The sequence below is a fragment of the Panicum virgatum genome, chromosome 9N (assembly GCF_016808335.1).
Source record: "Panicum virgatum strain AP13 chromosome 9N, P.virgatum_v5, whole genome shotgun sequence".
Classification (NCBI taxonomy): Eukaryota; Viridiplantae; Streptophyta; class Magnoliopsida; order Poales; family Poaceae; genus Panicum; species Panicum virgatum.
Genome location: NC_053153.1, coordinates 66,231,592 through 66,255,577, shown reverse-complemented (window position 1 = coordinate 66,255,577; position 23,986 = coordinate 66,231,592). Strand labels below are relative to the sequence as shown.

The window sequence follows — 23,986 nt, the reverse complement described above, 5'->3', positions numbered from 1 at the left end:
TTGTCTTTCCTAGATGCATACTCTGGTTTCCACCAGATTCAGATGTCTAGAGAGGATAGGAAGCATACTGCTTTTGTAACAGTAGATGAGCTTTATTGCTATATTGTCATGCCATATGGTCTGAGAAATGCCTTACTCACGTTTGTACGAGCTATGAACAAAACCTTCTGTAATCTAATTAGAGATATTGTTGAGGTGTATGTTGATGACATTGTTGCGCCGTTTCGACAAGACAGGGCAAAGCACGCCGGTCGGAAGATTCCCACGGACAAACCAGGGAAATCCGGAGATGAGATCTCCTTGACCTGCAACGCCATAATGTATGAACATTACGTTATCTTATACTACATCGTTTGGGGCCCACCTGTCGGGGACCTAACGGCCATGTACGCGCCCCCCTTGAGATATAAAGGGAGGCGCTCGCTGCACAGAAAAAGCTCTCTCGAGCACACACACACACAGACCGAGCTCTCTCCGAGCTCACCCAGACTTAAGCAATACAGCACACAGTGGACGTAGGGTATTACGCTCCGGCGGCCCGAACCACTCTAAGCCGGCTGTGTTCATCGTGTTCTTGAGCGAGATCGAACTAGTCAAAGCTAACCCCCGAGTACTCACCCTCTGGACTTAGACGAGTGTATTCCGCCACCCGGCTGTGGTTTGTCACACCACGACAGACTGCTTCATCTTTAAAGGTCGGTTCAACGGCCAGGGTTCAAAGACGGTGCCCGAACCCAAGCCTTGCCGCCGTGCGCTGCTCCAGTCTCCTGGTGATTTTATTTTTGTTTAGCAGTATAAAGAACGTGGGTGGTTAACCAATACAATGAAGAAAATAATTGAGTTGCTCATTAATAATGAAATCGCTTGATCGTAGCTCAACTGGTACCATTTTCTTATGGTGGAACCTACCCACTTAGGTTCGAGTGAGGATTATTGGAAGTCAAGCCGCAACTCATATTATTAGCAGTTGATTATTAAGGCGTCACGTCATGGCCTAACAACTAACCCCTCCGGGCCACAGGTTGATGGATTAGAATGGACAAGATTAAATACGCTCAGATTTTGGATGGGTTGCATGTGTCACTATGTCAGGAACAAGAGCAGGTAGCAGTACCTAGCGCCTTCCGTTGTACCTTGTACGTATACAACAGATACGATTTGAACCGATCTGATGACTTGAAAGCTAGCTTGAAGCACGGAACCGCCACGGCGGCGGTGAGTTTTTCTCTCATTAGTCCGGGCAAAGATCTCAACAGGTGATCCGTGATCGTGTGGGTAGAGAATGAGAATCCATCATCCAGCGCATTCCAGTGTTGGCCGTGTGTATGGTTTGTAATTTTTTTTATTTCTTAATATAAAAATGTGCAACTCTCCTTTATTTGCATTCGAGAAAAAAAAAATCCATCCAGCGCTGCGGTAGCTCCAGATACTGCAACAGTGACTGGAGACGATACAAGAAGGCCTGCACACGAGGGTTCACATCATCGTGCAAGCAAGTGGGACGGGACACGGCCGGGAGAGGCTACTGTCCTGATGACTCCTGAGCTCGATCGATCATATCCATGCTGGGGTTTTTTGCTTTTCGTTGCGCGGGACAGGGACTGCGCCTTGACTAACAGTTGAAAATGCCGCGCCATGATCCGACCGATCGCTACCCGCAGTTCGTCGCTAGCTAGCTGCAAGGATCAGCCCGCCCGGCCGGCTGTTCGTGTCGATTCGAAGGAACCCTTTCCTTATCTGCTGTCGCGTAGGACCCCCCCCCCCCCCCAAAAAAAATGAAAATGGCCTTGGTGTCTCTGGCCCGTTTGGTTTGCAGCGTGCTAGTGAATAATGACAGTTTGACTGCTAATTACGGTGTCAAATAAAGACAGTTTACAAAACCAATTTCAGAACCCCCGCTGACCCCTGAAGAATCTAATGAGGCCTTTGACTGCGCGATTAGAGGATGGTTACTGTAGCATAACTGTATCAAATCAACGATTAATTAACGTCATTAGATTCGTCATGAAAAGTTACACTCATCTCTAAAATTTTTTTGCAAATAGACTTCATTCAGTTCTTCATGCGGGAAAAATTCTCTTCTAGCGCTAGGATTGTAGCGCCAAACCAAATAAGCCTCCGTCCCTAGCTTTCTCCAGCCACTTTATTACCCCGGTCCCGTCCCGTTCCAACCGTGGCTTCCTGCCTGTTACGAACGTGTCTGCGTGCTCCATCATGCTGCGTGCCGTTGATTTTGAATGATGAAAGGCAGTGACGTCATCGGTTGCGCAACGGTGTCAGTTACCCTCGCTCGATGTGCCTGCATGTACGCAAGCGATCTGTGTTACGCGTCCGTCCAAACGTGTCGCTGACACGGGACTTTTTATTGCCTCGACGTGGTACGCGCGTACGTATTTTGTATCGAGGAGAGCTCTGTGTTGGAGCTTCCGTCTTCGTGTTCCCTGCAGAATCATGAAAGTTCGAATTGGCATGCTGTCGTCGCACAACATTCAAATTAAGCAGGGAGACGGTCGTCTTGAGCGGGCAATTTTTGACCTCGCGTGCGTGCATGCAGCAGCTGGTGGGACAGCAGACCAGAAACCACCTCGCAAGTACCTGCTTTAACTAACAAGTGATACAGTTTTTCGCAAAAGAAAAAAAAAACTATCAGGCGATACAAAGTACGTGGCAATGGAGACGCAATCTTGGACCAGAAATTTATTTGTCAATTCTCTTACCCTAAGCAGTATCTAGCTATTTGGTGGACTTCTGCACACGGTTATAAATCTTATTAATTAGGGTGGACTGGTATATCTATATCAGCTTGTGCACACAGCGAGGGGCGAAGCTAGAGCACAGAAGACCCGAGTGCACACCTCAATATACACAAGTAAAAAAAATCTTGTTCGTGGTAAAATTTAGAAGCTAATCACCGAATCTTTGTGTTTTTCCCTGGTGCATGTGCACTCAGAGAGCCCAACTTGGCTTCACCACTGCACACAGCTAACCATAATAAATTATTATGCTTGCTCTATATACTCCGTCTGTCCCAAACAAGGTATAAAATCGCGGGCTAAGATGTTTAGCGGAAGCCCTTCCAAAAAACTAAGAGAGCTATAGCGAAAGCTATAGCGGAGCTATCCATTTAGCGGTTTGCAAAAAAAAAAATGCATAATGTGGCCAATAACATCAGTAATGCAACCAATTTCAGCAAATTTTTCATGGCCATACGTCCATAATACATATAAAATTAGAAGCATCATTGGTCTAACATTCTAAAATAGACTCAACACGTCTCTTAACTGCCTAACTGTGCTCGTGATGCTTTGTCTATGGTCCACCCTAGTTATATTGATTCTTTATTTCTTTTGGCTACATCTTTAGCGGAAGTAGCGGACATTTATTATCACTAAATCCTATAAAAAAAACCCCTATAGCGGACATAGCGGACACATATTGTATAGCGTAGCGGGAGATCTCTGAAAAACTAATAGCGGACAATAGCGAGCTATTAGCGGGCTATTTTGTACCTTGGTCCCCAATTACAATTCATTTTGACCTTTTTACATATATTGCTTTATATTTAGACATAGTATATATCTTTTTAAAAAAAAACGGAACATAGTATATATCTAAATGTGAAGAAAAGTATATGTATCTATAGAAAAGTCAAAACGAATAGTAATTTGGGACAGAGGTGGAATCTCTTTTGTTCATTTTCTGGGAAATACCTTGGAATCTTTGTCCAATATAATTGTTATGTGATTGACTTCAGTTAAATGCAGCTCTATTTTTTTTATCCTATTCATAGTTTTCTTCGTTCACGTTGCAATGCCATATATGTGCCTATCTTGTGTTTATTTGAAACTTCGTATCGATCTTCCAACGTCCTGAGGTGGCGCCTCTATTAAATCTTGATGATTGGTCAGGCATCTGCAGTTGTGGACCTTCTATCGGAGTTTCGGGGCATGTCGTCATCCGGTGCATCTGCTCGATCGACCGGCCGGCTGACATTTTCGATTCCAAATCGAACTCCTTTTGTTAGTCGTTGTCTTTTGTATACTCATACGAGTTCTTAATTCTTTGCCTTATTATTTATACTGATGCGTTGAATCTGATCAGGGCATAAATGTAGCTGGGAGGTGATCGACGTGCCTACGTGAAGGAAGACATTATTAGCTTAGCCTTCAGTTGTACCATGTTTGTTAGTGCACGTTATAAAGTACGTAGCACATGGTGTTTGACCTAGCTAGCATATATGGGGAGGGGGGCGGGGCTAGGACTGAATAAGTCGATCGTACTATACTCCAAGTAGTGAAACAGACGTGCAAGCATAGATTTATCGAGTACTACATGTCATAAATCATCCGATCGATGACCAAAGTACATGGTAGTAAAACTGCCACATGTGCATGAACATATATACTGCCTAAAGAATGGTAAACCACACCACGGTTGAGAATTGGGGTGTTGAATATATACATGCATCTTCAACAAACAAACAGTGTACTGTAGATAGGGGTGGTAAAGGTCTTAATTTTTAAACTAGATAATATAAGAGTCGGGTTCTAAAAGGGTTGGGCTCTAATCTTATACAATTTTGAGAGGGTTGGGCTCTAATCTTATATAATTTTGAACTAAAAATATTAAGGATCAAGTTGAATTGTGAAGAGAGTATTAGAGTTATGATCCGTTACCACCCCCTAACTATAGATGACTAGATCAAAGCCATGATGAACTAGTGTGTGAACATAAAGTGATGCTGGTAAGAGAGCTAGCTAGCGCATGTAGTTTATGCTTAGTGTGCATGCACCTCGAACAGTATACGGTCTCACATGACAGCAGCCGCCAAGTCAGCCAATGCTACCAGGCGCCGCGCTCTCATAGTAGTCGCATCTCACCTCGTCGCAGTACGTACGCTTGGCACAGCGAGAAATCCATCCGCGCGTCCATGCATGCGCCGCCGATGCACGGCTGCAATTGGATTAATTCCAGATCGCTTGCGATAGATCGCGGAAAAATCGCACCGCACGTGCGCGCGCGCGTTCAAATTTCAATCAACCGGCCCAATTATTGTTTTCCACTATGTGAACATGCGCTGATGCGCGCACAGACACGCAGCGACACGTATACGTCGCCGATCGCTAGCTAGCTTCGGGCGGGAGAGGTCGACGTCGCCCTCCTCTCCAACGGAAACACATCTCCCGCCCGCGCGACGTGGATCTATCGGGGAGTCGTGCGTGGACCGCAAGACCGGCGACTCTTGTTGGGCTCGTACGCGACATGATGGCTGGCTTACCGAGCTTTCCTTCGTTCCCCCAATAATCCCCCAGCCCCTCCCACCGCGCCAAGAAGTTAAAAAAAAAAATCATCCACGCATGTCAACATCTCCTGCGCCAGCCCCTTTCTTCCAGGAACCTTCTCCCCTCTCTCCCATCCAGGTCGTCGTCGATCTCACCAACCCTCACGATCCAAGCTAAGTGAGAGCACGAAGCAAGAAACCGTCGCGCCGATGACCGTACCGCCACCGCACAGAAAACAAAAAACGATCAGATCAAACACCCATGTGCCCAATTCGAAAATAAAACCGCTGCAGATTCCGGGAACCTGCTGCGCGGACCAATCCGATCCACCCCCGGGGGAGCACTGATCTCGTCAGGAACAAAAGCTATCACCTCCCCTAAACGATCTTTGCGGCGCCACCCGGGTGCGCAGCCTATATAAAGCGCGGGCAAGCCTCACCCACCTCATCTCACTCCAGAGTCCAGACTTCCAGAGCCAGCCAGCCGCTTAATTTGATTTGAACAACCCGCAGCTTAATTTGATTAAGCGATCGATCTATCTCAGTTGGAGCTCTGCGAGCGAACGCGCGTCGTGGGCCCACGTACGTTCAACGGACAGCTGCTCGGAGAGATCATGGACGGCAAGCTGGGCGTGCACCACGGGCACCACCACAGCGGCATCTCCAAGCCGCCGGCGCACCACCACCACGGCGGCAAGAGGGGCGCCAGGAGGCACGCCGGCAGCGGCGGAGGGGGGAGTAATAAGGGGATCAAGGTGGTGTACATCTCCAGCCCCATGAAGCTCACCGCCAGCGCCGAGGAGTTCCGCGCCGTCGTGCAGGAGCTCACCGGCCGCGACTCCAACGTCGCCGACCACGACCTCGCCGGCGCCTACTACGCGCCGTCGTCGTCCTCGTCCTCGTCCTCATCCTCGTACGCATCGTTCGGGCGCGTCTCCCCGACGGGGGCCGGCGCGGCAGGCGGCGCCGCACGCGCTCTGTCGCCGACGATGGCCACGGGGGCGAGCGTCGGCGCGGGACGGGCGGCCGAGTACGGCGCCGCGATGGCCGCGCCGCCGCCGTTCCAGGGCATGTACGACTACACTGCCGGGAGCTTGCTTTACGGCCAGGACTACTGGTAGGAACGAACGGAACGGGGATTTCCCCCTTTGCGATTGATTTCACATGCCATGCCTATGAACACATGATGTCCATCCAGCACGCGCCCGTATGTATATTGCGTGTATTTAATTTCCATAAGCAGGCTTCAGCGTGCGTGCATCATGCTTCCTGTTCTTGGGTTGCATCGATTGATCGATCGATCATCTTGTACTGGGTATATATGAGCACTATGTCAATAGCAGCTAGATGTATCTATACGTATTTTAATTTGCCTTTTCAAATTGAATCTTTAATTTCTTTGCTCTCCAATATAATCTGTCCTCCGGCCTCCGGGGATCAATGGATTTAATTGCGTACTGCCAAGTAACATAGTATACCATGCATGAGCCCATGGCATGCATCAGCATTCTATATATTTCTTATTTTTTTCAGACCATTAAAATCATGATCTAGTGCATCTGTGTTAAGGGGTAGCCGGGTAGCTATAGCTTAGTTAGTACAGCAATTAGCAGTGACAGCGAAGCAATTTATCTTGTAGTAGCAAAATACTGTAAATACTACTAAAATACATACAGTAATCTAGCTAGAAAATGGAGTCCTCACCGACGACGACCGTGGTGAAACGGGAAGAGTTCGATCAGACAGAGACAGCCATGGCGGTGGTGTACTGTACTGGCGTGCATGTGACGCGGAGGGGGCGAAGACGAAGGCATCCGGCATCCACTTCCCTCTACCCTGACGCTTCATTCTCGCTACGAGATACTCCCTCCGTTCCAAATTATAGGTCGTTTGACTTTTTCAATCTCAAATTTGACCACTCGTCTTATTCAAAAATTTATGCAAAACATCACTTCTTTTGTTGTAGATTGTTTTATCAATTCAAGTTCTTCAAGAGTGACTTAAATTTAACTATATTTGTACAAATTTTTTGAATAAGACGAGTGGTCAAATTTGATGTTAAAAAAGTCAAACGACCTATAATTTGGAACAGATGGAGTACGTAGAACAACGGCTAAGATTAGCCGATATTGGTCCAACGAATAAGTTTTTTTTTCAAAAAGAAAAAGGTACACGTCATGTCTCCCTTCTCGATCGATATTGTTGTTGCTAAGAGCATCTCCAAAAATGCTTAATATACACTCCCAAAAAGCAGTTTTAGAAATAAATTCGAAAATATCAGCTCCAACATTTCCCTAAACTGATGCCCAATATTCCCGCACGCCCAATCCTGACGGAAATCCAAGCCTTTTTTGCCCCACTCGGTTGCACTCCCAATCGCTGAAGTTGAGCAGATCCTGCACGATTTCTTCTCCCTGGACGCCAGTTTTCCTCCTCATCTGTCCTCCCGCAACACGCAACGGATAACCTCCATAGGTGATGCCGTGCAGCTCTGCTCAGACCGCCATAGCTTGCAGGTGGAGGAATGACTAGTGAATGTTGGGGCTGCGAGTTGCTACAGGAAGAGCAGACATGCTTGGCCTTGATGGCTGTGGAGCTCGGATTGGGAAAAGAGGAATGATGGGTGCAACTGACGAGTGGGTGCTTCGGTAGAGACAAAAGGGAGGACGGAGGAGAGGGGCATTGGAGGCTTGCTAGGAACGATGGGGTGAGAGATAAGTGGATGATGTGGCAGCAATTAAATTATTTTGGAATTAAATTATTTTGGAAGTAAATTTTGAGAACTGTTGGAAGAGAGGGTCTTTTTTCCTCCCAATAATTTTTGGCAAGGTCTGAAGACTAGTTTTTTAGGACTTCAATTTTTAGGCACTCTTGGAGATCCTCTGAGGCTCAAGGAAATATGCCCGTGCTAACAAAAAATCAGAGGAACGCGATGGATTTATTTGTTTTGTTCTTATTACTGGTTCGGCCCGTGCTGACAAAATAGGCCCAATTGAAGTCAGCTCAGGGTGCAGAGAACGGGGCCCATGTTTAGTTGGACTTGCTCCCGATAGAACCAGGCCCGGCTTGTACTACCACCAATTATTAGGTGCAGATCCCTCAAAAAAAATATTAGGTGCAGAAGCTGATCTAACTATGGTGATTTGGGTCTTTGGGACATTGGGTGCACCACCATGCATGCATGGTCAGATCTTGTGCTTTGCTTGGTGGGATGATCTATTCCTGCTTCATTAGCAAACAAAAAGGGGCGCATAATTATATAATTGCATACTTCATGCACGCTCCAACTTTGATTGCAACGTTTCTCTTTCTTAGTATACAATCAGAGGGATGGCTCTCATCCACTATACTTATTCTTCCCGGTTTAAGCTGTGATGGTGACTTAACTGCTTGTTTAATCTTTTTTCTGGCTGTCCCTGGATTCTGAAACACTTGGCTGGTGGCGCTTAACGGAGAAGTAACCATCGTTAGTTGATTTTTTCTTAAAACGTTCAAAGACTCCGAAATGCTACGGAAAAGTACCAAACATATAGCTAATCCGATGAAATTCGGCAGCCATTTTATAACTATACGTGGGCCCACGAGCACGTGGCTGCGAATCTGCGATTGGTGCTAATAATTCGAAGACTTGGGGAAAACTAGGTGGGCAAGATATGGATTGCACGTCATACGTAGTGGCGTTTATATGTTAAGCCACAGCGGCCACTAATGTTCATTTAGTACCGGTCAAATAGCACAGTAGCTCCTGAAACCATTTAATACCGGTTTGTAACACTACTCGGTACTAAATGCCATCATTTAGTACCGGTTGGTGTTACAACCCAATACTAAATAGCTCCCGGGCCCTCCCAACCATTTAGTACCGGGTAATAACACCACCCGGTACTAAATGGTGGCATTTAGTACCAGTTGGTGTTATGGCCCGGTACTAAATGGTCTGTTTCAGTTACTTCAAAAGGATGACATCTTCAATACACTCACATGTGCTGTGTAGGTGGGATGGTAAAGGAAGCTCCGCGTGAAGACTGAAGTTGTGGGTTTGATTCCTCAAAATTGCATGCATTTTTTCGTCTTTATTGTCTGTCTTTAGTACTGGTTGGTGCGACCGGTAGTAAATGACCATCCATTTAGTACCGGCCGGCCAGTACCGGTTGTTTCAACCGGTACAAAGCCATCCCCATGACCGATACTAATAAGCTATTTTCTAGCTGTGGGCCCTGTACAATGGTTGAGCTCGATCGAATAATGGCATCTACGGGGCATAGAACAGAATTACAAGTAACTAGCCAACTAGGTATAAATACAGAAACAACCTTTGCTGCATTTGCCAGAAAAGAAATGGTGTAGCGGATTCAAAATGGTGCCGTGATGGTTAATTACTCTAGTACGTAGCAACGATAGCGCTGGTGATTTTCCTGGCCATTAGCAAACGAAAAGGTGTATAAGCCATCGCAAATGATTTAAGGCGTGCTGATGACTTCGGTTCTAGTTTTTTGTTTTATAGCCTCTTTATCTCTGAATTTTCTCAACTCGGTCACTTAACTATCTTTGCTAGAGACTCTTCTTTTTGTAATGGAGTTAAGAAGTGCATATATTCACTAACTTCATACTAATAATTGAAGGTACGCGGGCACTGAGTGTTACGAAAACGAGAAAGCACTCCAAGATGATGTTTTAGACATAGAAATGACAGAAGGCAAGGGCGGATCAGGCACCGGGTTTAGGGGGCTAGAGCCCCTAGACCCGAAAAAACAATGGAGCCCCCCTTGAGCACCTCCTCCATTTTTTGAGAAGAAATAATGAGGAAGAAGGGGAGAAAGAAGAAAGAGAAGGAAAGAAAGAAGAAATTAACCTTTTTTAAATTATTTCTAGATCCGCTACTAACAGAAGGTAGAATTTCTTTTTGGAGGGTCCAAAATTAATTATTAAAGTACGTAAGCACTACAATCCAACTTGATTCCTTCTCGAACACTAGGATTGTCAACATAACACGTCAGGTTGACAGCCAAACTCCTCGCAAAAAAAAAAGGTTGACAGCTAAACTAAAGCCACCCGAAGAGACTGTAGATGAGACGGACGAGATTGCCACCACTGATGCCGGGTTTCGGGCCCCAAGACCCAGCACCCGACCCAGATTCCCCTACCCCCAACGTGCGAGCCGTGACCCGGCCCCAGTCCACGTCACCTGCAGATATCAACAACCCCGCGCGCCAGAGATCCTCCTGCACCGCGGAGCAACAGGATAGCATGGGACCCACGAGGCAGTGGTTGCTAGCCCACGAGCACCGGGTGCACGTGTCGCGCCACTCTTCCCGGGCAAGGGCAGTGGCACGCGCTTAATTACCAGCAAAGTGAAGGCCGTATTAAGAAGAGCCCCGCAGCCCCAGGCCCTCTCTTCTTCTTCCTCCCCCCCTTCCCAGCGGCACCAGGCCCCCGCCCCGGTGGCATCTCCGTAATTTCGCCGTCTCTTCGCCGCCGCGGGGGGTGGGAGGAGGAGGCATGGGCAACGCCAGCGGCCGCGAGGAGGACGTCGCGGCCGTGGACGGCGACGGCGCCGACGTGGAGGACGGCGGCGGGGACTCGTCGGTCCGCTCGTCGGAGCGCGGCTTCCCGCCGTACGGCAGCGGGGGAGCAAACCACGTGCGGCGCGCGTGCTCGGTGAGCGTCGTCGGTGGCGGAGGCGGCGCCGGTTCGCCGCCCGGGAGCCCCGGCCGCTCGCTCTCTCCGCGGATGTTCGTGCCCCAGGTCAGATCACGAGATCCCGCACTGCTGTCTCGGTTTGCTTGCTTGTTAGTTCGATTCATAGTTTGCTTTCCGATGCTTGTTTCGCTCGGGTGTGGGGCGTTGTGGAGGTGCCCCCTGATTGGTTCGTTCCGATAGGGTCCAATGCGAGGAGCGGGCACGATCTGGTGGTGGCTGGCATGGCTGGATGTCACTCAAATTGGCTTCTGATAAATACCAAGTTACCAACCATTATGTGGATGAACTTTCTGATTTCTGAACCTATGTAGTTGTTCTGCGCGTGAATTTTCGTCAAGTTATTAGCATGATTTGGGTATGTAGTTTCCCACCTCGTAGTTTAACTAGTAGTTTCCCCTCGCAATGCACCTAAACATTTTTTTTTCCAGCACCTACCATGAAGGCCAGGCCAACTTTGATTGGTTGTTCGTTAGCAGTGTAGTTTGTTAGAGCTTTTCCTTGATGATACTTAGACTGTGAGCAGTCTGTTGCTGAACAGGGAGCTTCCAGTGGACGCAAGTTGTTGATTCGTTGTAGACTGTAGTAACAGAGTGATTATTTCTAGAGTTTGCACTAGATTGTCTAAGTATCTATTAGATGGTTTAATGGTGTTGCGAGAAGTTAGTGTTCAGATTGGTGTTCCATGGAGCTCTGTACAACTAGTATATTCTGTGAGCCTTTTATTCATCATGTATGTCCATCAGCAATTAATTATTGCTTAGGAACATTAAGTCGGCCCTCTTGGTGCATATTGACGTTGATATATACCTGCCTTGTCTTATGAGCAAGGATTTAAGTATACATGTTTCAGATGAGTACAGTCAATAGAATTTTTGTTCTAGTCTGGTAATTTCCAGATTTATTTTGATAATTTCATGATAATGTCTTGAATTGTTGAATTCAAGTTCATAACTCCAAACTGAAAACTCAATAACGATCTGTTCAAATAGGACCTAGCCTGGTAAAGTTAGAGTCATTGTGCTTCTCTGTTACTGTTATAGATCATGCATTTGTTGTTTCCTAAGAGGATTATGAGATCCATGCCCTTTCCGAAGCAATATCTATGTTGCATTTCCTGGGAATTTGCTTGTATTTTAATGTTTACGTGTCTACTGGTATGCTGATATCTACCATAATGCAGTGTCACATCAAATTCTGCTCATACTTTTAACAGTTTCTGTTTTAGTTGAATAAGTTAGCCTGAAAACACAGAGGCAAGATAATGTCAATTACTTCTCTCTGCATTTGTTGCTCATTTACGATATTCTGCCCACTGCCTTATGAGCATTCGTTGGCATGCTTCATAAGTAGGAATCATGCAATGTGTCGTTTCCTTTTTCCATAGTGTCTTGATTTTTTTTTTGAATGGTGTTGTCTGAAGTGTGAACCACATGAAGCACTGGTGGTGTATGGTTAGATATACGGAAAATAAACCATGTGAGGTTTAACTAGTTAGGGCCTCAAAGATACCTAGCAATCTTATCCTGGAATGCTCACGGTAATTGTTAAAATATGATTCAAACTTCTATGAAGAAACGAAAATGGCATCAAGCATAGGGCTTCAAAACTGCACAGTATGGTGTTTCTCCTTTTCATAATGTATTTGCAACTGCAGATTGAAGGAATAAGTCTATGTCATCTCGGTCTTTGTGGGTCTCCACCTAGGACATGTTTCAGTTCCTCTTTTGACCAGCATCTCAGACCTTGCATGGTCCTTGCTGCGTGGTGGTTGCTGCAGCTGCAGCACATTGGCATCTTAGACTAGCTTTAGCATCTAGAGGACAGCATCTAGAGGACAACAATTAGGACCTAGAGGACAGCATCTTAGACTAGTCCTTGGTGTGTGTTTTGGCTGCCCTGCAGCCCTTGTATAAAAGCGTGGCCACCCCTCCCATTGGAAGGCATGGCATTGTGAGTGTGAATGAAGAAAAACCCAGAAAACTTCCCCAACTTGAGTGTCATCCTCTCAGCTCAATGAGAGTGAAAATTGAGCTGCTAACATCTGGTATCCGAGCCGTACTTTCCTGTAGGTTGGATATCTCTTGCTCCTCCCCTTCCCAAGCCGCGGTAGCAGCCCAGCCACCACCACCAGCAGCTAGCGCAGCAGCAGCTGCTGCACCAGCCACTACAGCAGCAGCAGCAGCCGCTGCAACAGCAGCAGCAGCTCCGGCTGCCTCTTCTTCCCCGTTCCCTTCCCCCTCTCCACGCAACAGCCCCTTGGAGGCGCGCCATGTCCGTCGCACCGTCTCAGCGCTCGGTCGCCTCGAGCGCACGGCGCCAGCGAGACGCCGAGCTCGCCGCGGCAGAGGAGCGCAGGCGAGCGACGGCTCAAGCCGCTGCAGCAGCGGCGAGGGCGGCCAGGCTGGCTGCAGCGGAGCTGGCAGCGGCCAGGGCGGAGGTGGAAGCAGAGGAGGCGGAGGATGCAGCGCGTGCGGCGGAGGTCGAGGTTGAGACCTTGCGCGGCAGCCTCAGCGGCTCCATCGCCGGCGACGCCACCGCCGACGAGGACCTTGAGGAGTTGGAGAGGGAGAGAGCGCGGGAGCGGACCGCGCGGTGGGCAGCAGCCCACCCCGGCGGCGGCGGCCTGGACGGCGGCGCGCCCGGCGGCGGCCTGGACGGCGGCGCGCCCGGCGGCGATCCAGGGGCCCGCGCGCGTGGCGGCTGCCTGGACGGCGGCGCGCCTGGCGGTGCGCCCGGCGACGGTCCAGGGGGCCGCGCACCCGGCGGCGGAGGCCGCGCGCAGGGCGGAGGCGGCGCCCCTGGCGGCGGCCGCGCAGGGCGGCGGCGGCGCTCCTGGCTGGGGTGCGCGCGGCGGCGCCTCCGGCTACCACGGCCTCCAGGCGGTGGTCAGGGACGTCGGTCCCGGCGGTGGGTGGCCCACCCTCACCAAGACCAACTACGTCGAGTGGGCCGCGGTCATGGAGGTGAAGCTCCAGGTGCGGCATATGTGGGAGGCAGTTCGGTACGGCGACGTCGACTACGATGAGGATCGACGGGCGCTGGATGCTCTCATCGCAGCAGCCCCGCCCGAGATGCAGTTCACGCTTTCCAAGAAGCGAATTGCCAAGGAGGCCTGGGACTCCATCGCTGCGGCACGTATCGGCAGCGACCGCGCCCGCAAGACCACTCTCCAGGCACTTCGCAAGGAGTGGGAGAACCTGGCCTTCAAGCCAGGTGAGGATGTTGATGACTTCGCACTCCGTCTCAACACTCTACTGCAGAAGGTGGTGCAGTTCGGCGACGACACCTACGACGAGGAGAGAGCCGTCGAGAAGCTCTTCCGCTGCGTCCCCGAGAGGTACAGGCAGACCGCTCGCTCGATCGAGTCTCTGCTAGACCTCTCCACCATGACGATCGAGGAGGCGATAGGTCGCCTCAAGGTCGTCGATAGCGACGAGCCACAGCCTCCCTCGGGAGGCATCTCCATCGGTGGGAAGCTCCACCTCACTCAGGAGCAGTGGGAGGCTCGGCGCGGTGACAGGAGGAGGGGGGAGCCCTCTTCCTCGACTGGTGGCCGCAAGCGCGGCAAGCCGCGAAAGGGGCGCGGAGGTGCCCAAGCCGGGGCACGAGGGCGCGCCGAGGGTGGCGCCCGCGGAAATGCTCAGGGCGGCGCCGCTGACAGGCCCAAGGCGGCACGAGACGACGCCTGCCACAACTGTGGCAAGCCCGGCCACTGGGCCAGGGACTGCCCGCAGCGGAGGCGTGGGGGCCAAGCCCACGTCGCGGAGGCCCAGCCGGATGACGAGCCGGCTCTGTTCCTACTCCACGGGGACATGGAGCCGCAGCCGGCGGCACCGCCTGTCACCGCTCTACTCCACCTCGACGAGCCGCGTGCCCGAGTTCTCCTCGGCAACGGCTCCGACGACGACAGGGTCGATGGCTGGTACCTCGACTCCGGCGCCACGCACCACATGACCGGGCGGCGGGAGTTCTTCTCCGACCTGGACGTCGACGTAGGTGGCTCCATCAGGTTCGGGGACTCCTCCGCCGTGGAGATCAAGGGCGTGGGCTCCGTGATCTTCACCGCCAAGTCCAAGAGCACCGGATGCTCACCGGAGTCTACTACATCCCGGCGCTGCGGAACTCCATCATCAGCCTTGGGCAGCTCGATGAGAGCGGCTCCCGCGTGGTGATCGACAGCGGAGTCCTCCGCATCTGGGACCACCGTCGCCAGCTTCTCGCCAGGGTGGTTCGAGGGAAGAACCGCCTCTACATCCTCCATGTCGGGGTGGCCCAGCCTCTTTGTCTTGCAGCTCGCAAGGACGACGAGGCATGGCAGTGGCACGAGCGCTTTGGGCACCTCCACTTTGAGGCCCTGAAGCGGCTCGGCGCCAAGGAGATGGTGCGAGGCCTCCCGTGCCTCGACCACGTGGAGCAGCTCTGCGACGTCTGCGTGCTGACGAAGCAGAGGCGGCACTCCTTCCCCCAGCAGGCGAGCTTCCGAGCCAAGGAGCGGCTCGAGCTCGTACACGGGGACTTGTGTGGCCCGGTGCCACCGGTCACACCGGGAGGACGACGCTACTTCCTGCTGCTCGTCGACGACCTCTCCCGCTTCATGTGGGTGATGATCCTCGGCAGCAAGGGAGAGGCTGCGGACGCCATCAGGCGTGCTCAGGCTGCTGCGGAGGCGGAGAGCGGCAGCAAGTTGCGCGTGCTGCGCACCGACAACGGCGGCGAGTTCACGGCGGCCGAGTTCGCGGCGTACTGCGCGGATGAGGGCATCCAGCGCCACTACTCCGCGCCGTACAGCCCGCAGCAGAACGGCGTCGTCGAGCGGCGCAACCAGACGGTTGTGGGGATGGCCCGGGCCCTCCTCAAGCAGAGGGGGATGCCGACTGTCTTCTGGGGAGAGGCGGTGGTGACGGCCGTCTACATCCTCAACCGCTCGCCCACCAAGGCACTCGACGGCATGACGCCGTATGAGGCTTTGCATGGGCGCAAGCCGGCGGTCTCCCACCTGCGGGTCTTCGGCTGCCTCGCGTTCACCAAGGAGCTTGGCCACATCGGCAAGCTCGACGACAGGAGCACTCCGGGAGTGTTCATCGGCTACGCGGCGGGTTCGAAGGCCTACCGCATTCTCGACCCGGAGACACAGCGTGCGCACGGCGCGCGACGTTGTGTTCGACGAAGGGCGAGGATGGGCGTGGGACAAGGCGGTGGACGACGGCTCGACTCCGACGTACGACGACTTCACCGTCGAGTACGTCCACTTCGAGGGAGCTGGGGGAGTAGGCAGCTCTTCTTCGCCGAGCGTGCCTACCCCGGTCCCCGAGCCTCCACCGACTCCGGCGCCAGCCACACCGGCGGCACCACGCCCTTCAGCTACGACTCCGGCTGCGCCGAGTTCCTCAGCTGTACCACCACAGCCGGCGACGCCGCGCACTCCAGCACCGACAGCCACTCCTCCGGGCACGCCTACTCCAGCACCTGCTCACAGCCCGGTGGAGTTCGCTACTCCGCTCTCTCACGACGAGGAGCGCATCGACGCGTACCACGACGGTGAGCCGCTGCGGTACCGTACGATGGAGGACCTTCTTGGTGATCAGCCGGTGCCGGGACTGGTGCCTCACGACCTGGAGGCGCAGTTGCACCTCGCGTGCGACGACGGCGAGCCTCGGTCTTTTGCAGAGGCCGAGGGACGCGGCATGGCGTGCCGCGATGCAGTCGGAGATGGATGCGGTTGAGAAGAACCGCACTTGGGAGCTTGCTGACCTCCCTCGCGGTCACCGCGCGATCACCCTTAAGTGGGTGTTCAAGCTGAAGAGGGATGAGGCCGGCACCGTCGTCAAGCACAAGGCTCGCCTGGTGGCACGAGGTTTCGTGCAGCAGGAGGGAGTCGACTTCGACGATGCCTTCGCTCCCGTGGCACGGATGGAGTCCGTGCGACTCCTCCTTGCGCTAGCTGCCCAGGAGGGCTGGCGTGTCCATCACATGGACGTCAAGTCGGCGTTTCTCAACGGCGACTTGAAGGAGGAGGTCTACGTGCACCAGCCGCCGGGGTTTGCGATCCCCGGCAAGGAGGGTAAGGTGCTACGTCTGCGCAAGGCCCTCTATGGCTTGCGGCAGGCCCCGAGGGCGTGGAACGCCAAGCTGGACTCCACGCTCAAGGGGATGGGCTTCGAGCAAAGCCCGCACGAGGCGGCCATCTACCGGCGGGGCAAAGGAGGCAATGCCCTGCTGGTGGGTGTCTACGTCGACGACTTGGTGATCACCGGCACCAAGGATGCGGAGGTGGCGGCGTTCAAGGAGGAGATGAAGGCCACCTTCCAGATGAGCGACCTGGGGCCTCTCTCCTTCTACCTGGGGATCGAGGTGCACCAGGACGACTCCGGGATCACACTTCGACAGACCGCCTACGCCAAGCGCGTCGTCGAGCTCGCTGGGCTCACCGACTGCAACCCAGCTCTCACTCCGATGGAGGAGAGGCTGAAGCTGAGCCGTGACAGCACGGCGGAGGAGGTAGACGCTACTCAGTACCGGCGTCTTGTGGGGAGCCTCCGCTACCTCGCCCACACACGGCCGGACTTGGCGTTCTCCGTCGGCTACGTCAGTCGGTTCATGCAGCGACCGACGACGGAGCACCAGCAGGCCGTGAAGAGGATCATCCGCTATGTTGCGGGGACTCTCGACCACGGTCTCCACTACCCGAGGTGCCCTGGAGCGGCACACTTCGTCGGGTACAGTGACAGCGACCACGCCGGCGACATCGACACCAGCAAGAGCACGAGCGGGATCCTCTTCTTCCTCGGCAAGTGCCTCGTTAGCTGGCAGTCGGTCAAGCAGCAGGTGGTGGCCTTGTCCAGCTGCGAGGCCGAGTACATAGCGGCCTCCACCGCGTCGACTCAGGCGCTCTGGCTCGCTCGACTGCTTGGTGATCTACTCGGCAGAGACACTGGATCAGTGGAGCTCAGGGTGGACAGCAAGTCCGCTCTGGCCTTGGCGAAGAACCCCGTTTTCCACGAACGGAGCAAGCACATCCGGGTGAGGTATCACTTCATCCGAGGCTGCTTGGAGGAAGGAAGCATCAAGGCGAGCTACATCAACACCAAGGATCAGCTTGCGGACCTGCTCACCAAGCCCCTTGGGAGGATCAAGTTCCTTGAGCTTTGCTCCAGGCCCGGAATGGTTCAACCCTCCCACAAGACGACGGACAAGACTTAGGGGGAGAATGAAGGAATAAGTCTATGTCATCTCGGTCTTTGTGGGTCTCCACCTAGGACAGGTTTCAGTTCCTCTTTTGACCAGCATCTCAGACCTTGCATGGTCCTTGCTGCGTGGTGGTTGCTGCAGCTGCAGCACATTGGCATCTTAGACTAGCTTTAGCATCTAGAGGACAGCATCTAGAGGACAACAATTAGGACCTAGAGGACAGCATCTTAGACTAGTCATTGGTGTGTGTTTTGGCTGCCCTGCAGCCCTTGTATAAAAGCGTGGCCACCCCTCCCGTTGGAAGGCATGGCATTGTGAGTGTGAATGAAGAAAAACCTAGAAAACTTCCCCAACTTGAGTGTCATCCTCTCAGCTCAATGAGAGTGAAAATTGAGCTGCTAACACAGATTTCGAAAGCATCCTCTTTTTTATTTTTGGTGGCACAAAACTGCGTAGATAGTTACAAGAAACAGGAAAGATCAATTAGATGTGGTGTGGTGTGGGTGCAACTTTTGGCATTATGCATATAGAGCTTCACAGGAAAACTAAAACGCATCCATATTATTAGAGTATATTTGGTAGTTGTAGATATACGTATCGTAAACTGCCATATGTATCCCGGGGAGCCTTGCTCCCCAAGTCTTGTACTCTCATACCGGCCGAGGCCTCAATGTAATACATCCATCCATTATACCAATTACATCTCTCTACATGGTATCACGAGATTAGGGTTTGAGATCCTAGGCTAATCTTCTGCTGCCCCTCTCGCACCCTGCCCTCCGCGTGCCGCTGGCCGTCCTCCCCGGCGCACCTCCAGAGCGCCCCCTCGACGGCCTCCTAGCGCGCCCCCGGGGAGGTTGCCCATGACCTCCGCCGGGGGCAGCGCCTCCATCGCGGCGGATCGAGTTAATCTGCCGCCTTTAGAGTCTCCAGCAGCAGCACATCGTCGCGTACCTCATCATCCGCCATGGAGACGTCGACTACAACTCCGCACCGCGCTGCCGTGGTGGCAGTCGCGGCCTCCAAGTGATGCTCGCGCTCTACCCCGTGCTGTCGTGGTGGCAGCAGGGGCCCGTGCGCGGCTCATCCACCTCGTCGCCGGCGGACTCCGTGGAGGACCCTACGATTCCACCCCGTCGCCGTCATCGCTAGCGGAGATCCGCTCGCCCCGGCAGGATCTGCCGCCGCCGCCCTGGCGGGATCCGTCACCGGCCGCTGCCTCCTGCGGGCGGGATCCGCCCCCAAGCCGCGTCGCGCCGCCGCCCTGGCGGGATCCGTCGCCGGCCGCTGCCGCCTGCGGGCGGGATCCGCCCCAAGCCGCGTCGCGCTGCCGCCCTGGCCGGACCCGCCGCCGGGCACCGCCGCCTCCAGGAGAGATCCTCCGCCGCTCCAGGCGGGGAGCCGCCCGATCCGGCGGGATCCACCTGCCCGCCCTGGCGCCTCCACCATCCACCGCTCCTCTGTTCCTTCCTTCTCCCCTTCTCACGCTGTGGTGTGTTTCACCGTGGTGGGCAGATAGGGAAGAGGATGTGCGGGGGTTTTCTGTGCTACACGAGATGTTGCTGCTGATTTCCTTTTGGTAATTTCTCTGATTTTTTTACTCGGTCACTGATCGAGATTGCGTCGCCCACCGCCCGTCGACCGCATGCCTCTTCTTCGACATCGTCACCGGCCGTTCTTCTTCAACACCCGTGTCGCCCGAGTTGGCGTGCGGTGCGCGTCGGTGCACCACCCGCAACGCCGCCAGGCCCCTCCGCGACACGGTCTCCAAGCCGATCGTCCCCTACTTCTCCGCCATGTTTCCGATCTGCGCGGCATCGTCGTCCGTCGTCTCGTGTGTGCACCCTCGGTCTGATCAGCCGATCAGCATACACGCACGGATCTGGGACGGGTGTTCTCCGTACGCGTGCGTCTTCCCCGAGCATGGAGGGCTGCCGCTGTGTCGTCTCTTCGAGCAGTAGCGGTTCCACACGTGGTCTTCTCCGCCGTTGCTTCTTCACCGCCGCCGACCTCATTGTCGACTCGTCGCTGCGCGCCCCGCGCATGGTCTTCGTCAAGCTGTACAAGTTCTTCGCCGTCTCTTTCGAGCGCCGCCGCCGCGTCATCCGGATCATTCGGCCTTGTGTTGAAACTCTGGGTTCCCCTCCTCGTTTCGTCTAGCACAACCACATCGCTAGCGTCGCCATCTCGTCCCCGACTACTTCGTCTACTCCAGCAACAGCAGGCGTTGGCACCTTCTACCTCGCCTTCTTCTGCGCCTGCGACCGCCATGGAGGCCTTCTCTGCTGGTCCCCCTCGGCGACGGCGTCTGGTTGTGCATCCTCCCTTGCACGTCCGGTATTGGCAGCACCGGTGCGTGCCCATCGTCCTCGATGCGTTCCCGAGCCTGACAAACTTGGGCATGTGTCGCCCGATGGCCTGACTGCATCGACTTCGGCATCGCTCCCTCTACGACTGTCTCGACGCGTCGCCATCTTCGTCTCCGGCGTTATCTCCATTATGCCACCACCATGGCGCCTCCTCGTGCGCCCACGGCTTCATGTGCGGCTACCTCGTCTTCGGCAACCTTGACAGTTCTGCAGCTCTACGTCGACCACGGCTATCCTATGCACGGCATCTTCGACCATAGCTCCTCGCCCTCCAGCTCGGCTACCTCGACATCAGCACAAAGGGCTACCATCCGCATGAGTTACTCGCCGGTTTTCTCTCCAGTCGCAGCATCCGCACCACACCGACGTTATGACTGTGGGGGGATGTTAGTCCGTTGGCTCCTGCTTTCGGCTTCTTCTCCAGTCTCACCGTGTGCGGTGCTCCCGCTGTGACTGCGGGGGAGTATTAGAGTATATTTGGTAGTTGTAGATATACGTATCGTAAACTGCCATATGTATCCCGGGGAGCCTTACTCCTCAAGTCTTGTACTCTCATATATACCGGCCGAGGCCTCAATGAAATACATCCATCCATTATACCAATTACATCTCTCTACACATATGAATATACATGGTAATTTATTGCTAATTGCTCCCAAAACTGTTTCAATTGATAATGGTAAAGAGCTAGCAGCATTTGATAGGAGGCTTCAGGATAGGCCAAAATTGTTTTTCCTTTCATAATGCATTCCAAGTAAGTCCATGTAGGTCATACTCCTTTTTTAGCGTACAGCCTGAAGTCTGAACCACAAAAATCGCAGAGCTGACACAGGAGGGAAAAAATAAGTACATAGACTGCAAGCTAGACTGTAAGCAGTGAGTATAAAGTTTGGTAAAGTTTAACCTTCCATCCCTGTGCTTTGCTATGTGCCTATGTGACCTTATTTGAGGCCAGTTACATTTTCTTAGACTTGTGACCTGTCGACTATAGGGTATGTTAAGTTGCTTATCGGAAGTGTGGTTAATCTTTTGTGGCGGCTGACTGGCTATTGCCACAATTGTGGCAAACAAAATGTCTAATATACAAGTGCAATTTCACCACGATTATTGCGGTGTATTTCTACAGCAAACAAATTTGCATAACTTAAGTATTGTAACTTGTAAGCAACTAAAAATCTCAAATGCATTTACCATAATATGCACCACACAAATGTGGCTACAGGGCCAACACTCTCATGGCACAACTGGTCAGCCGAACACGCCAGAGAAGCGGTTCACTAAGCCAGCCCAGGTTCGAGTAACGGCACAAGCTTCTTAAGATGAAAAACAAGGGGGCGTCCCTCCCCCTGGTCGAGTCTTAAATGTGGCTACATGACAGTTAATTGATTTTGTGTTGTCTTAACTATTTTGAGGGAACTGATTATTCTGTATTGATTTTTCTTGGCCTGCACTTTCTCAATGATAAAAGGATAGAAGCTGGAAGTTTGGATATTGCAGGATGAAAATCGAATTGTTTTTTTATGATACTCCTTTCAAGTTACTAATAGAGGAAAAGGCCCATCAATACAGTGAGAAAATATAATGGTAAAATGTGGGGGTTTTTTTATAGCCTAGGATTTGGTTCAACAACTTTCTTGGCCACCATCTTTAGTATGTACCTACCTCCTTTGTCCCCACCCCAATAGGTCCATTTTATAGACTTGTCTAACATATATTGTGTAACCAGTCTAAGTGTGCAAAGTAGGGGCATTGTCAATATATTGATTAGGCCTGGTACTCCTGTATTGCAGACCCCTGTGCCTCCACTGCAAAGAGCTGCTGATGTAACCCCATTATTCAACCAGATATTGATGAATGAACAAGAAGAATATGATGGTCCCCCTCCAAAGGAAATTCATGCTTTAATTGTGTGGACCCTTGGAGGGAAGAATGTATATGTTGAAGGATCATGGGATAACTGGAAATCAAGGTACAGTAATCCCTTTAACTAGGACTGTAACTTCTGAGATTGTTGTTCGTATGCATTAATCAATTTAAGCAGAATTGTGACTTTAGACTGTGGCAAACTTGACCTGAGATTGTTCATATATAAACTTTACAGAAAGGCCATGCAAAAATCTGGGAAAGACCACTCTCTTCTGCTGGTACTCCCATCTGGAGTTTACCGATACAGATTTGTTGTAGATGGAGAAAGGAGATGTCTTCCTGATCTTCCCTGTGAAACTGATGCAATGGGCAACGCGGTTAACCTTCTTGATGTTAATGTGAGTATTCTTTCTTTTCCTCTTTTTTTACACCAAGGACCTGAGCACTTTCAGAAAAAATAGGTACTGGGAGCATGACATTGCTGTCAACAAGTTTTAACTCAACCTATGTATTCCAAATAAATGTTCCATCATAAAAAAATTCTTGAAGACACTATTCCTTTAGTGCTTGAACTGTTAGCCTATATGGTTTTCTTAAAGAGTACCACTTGGAACTTCAGTGTACTAATTTTGATGTTTGGTTGTTGTTTATAATCACCTTAATTTGTAGTAGTTTAAAAGGTTGACTGAGTCAAGAACTTCGAACATCTGCATATGTGCCCATTAATGCAGTATACGAGTTTCTTGTGGCATCTTCTATTTTGAAATTGTTCCTTAACACACTTATGGTGCATGCAGGACTTTGTTCCTGAAAGTGTCGAGAGTGTGACAGAATTTGAGCCGCCCCCGTCTCCAGACTCCAGCTATAGTTTCCAGGCACCTGAGGACAAGGACTTTGCTAAGGAGCCTCCTGCTCTTCCGTCCCAGCTCCATCTCGGTGTTCTTAACTCACAGAACTCGGAAGAAAATTGCGCGCGGCCGCAGCACATAGTCCTCAACCACCTCTTCATCGAGAAGGGCTGGGGCGCCCACCCGCTGGTGGCGCTCGGTCTAACCCACAGGTTCGAGTCTAAATATGTAACTGTCGTCCTGTATAAGCCCATCGAACGATAGCAAAAGTAGCCCGCACATGAAGAGTGAAAGTTAATGCTTGACAACTCACTGCGAGAGCAGCGATGAACAACGCAGAGGGTACATGCTTGTAAAAGCGGTTGAGGCTGAGGAGTATTTTTTCCGTGCCTTTGACAGCTTGCAGAACTCGTCCTGTTCATCGGTTCGAGAAAATCAGGTACCGGACCACACCGAACCCAGTTGAGACCGTCATCCTGGGTGCGTGAGCGGGTTGGATTGGAACGGTTTCAAACCCGGACATATTTGCACAGAGTAGATGGTCTGCGGTTTCGACCCGTTGAACCGGTTGAAACCTGCCTTCTTCCTGCGTCCTTCGCCAGCCACGCGTATCACAGCCTGCGAGGCTGCGACTGCGAGTGGCTCCCTGCTTGCTAGCACGGTGGCGAGCGGTGCGCACGTGCTAGCGTGGCGTGGCCATATTGCTGGTGCCTATAGCTAGCTGCAGGTTATCC

The 23,986-nt window shown here is 52.2% G+C and overlaps 2 protein-coding genes across 2 annotated transcripts; both read left to right on the top strand.

Moving 5' to 3' along the window:
- The first annotated feature begins 5,444 nt into the window (after nucleotides 1-5,444).
- On the top strand, nucleotides 5,445-6,722 carry LOC120693491. Its single transcript, XM_039976934.1, has one exon. The coding sequence runs from the start codon at nucleotides 5,896-5,898 to the stop codon at nucleotides 6,400-6,402; it is 507 nt and encodes a 168-aa protein (XP_039832868.1). The 5' UTR covers nucleotides 5,445-5,895; the 3' UTR covers nucleotides 6,403-6,722.
- Nucleotides 6,723-10,647: 3,925 nt separating this feature from the next.
- LOC120689867 (SNF1-related protein kinase regulatory subunit beta-1-like) lies at nucleotides 10,648-23,650 on the top strand. The gene is made up of 4 exons (XM_039972309.1): nucleotides 10,648-11,026; nucleotides 22,329-22,507; nucleotides 22,640-22,802; nucleotides 23,202-23,650. Exons 1-4 carry the CDS (start codon nucleotides 10,781-10,783, stop codon nucleotides 23,514-23,516), a joined length of 903 nt encoding a protein of 300 aa, XP_039828243.1. The 5' UTR covers nucleotides 10,648-10,780; the 3' UTR covers nucleotides 23,517-23,650.
- The last annotated feature ends 336 nt before the right edge of the window (nucleotides 23,651-23,986 follow it).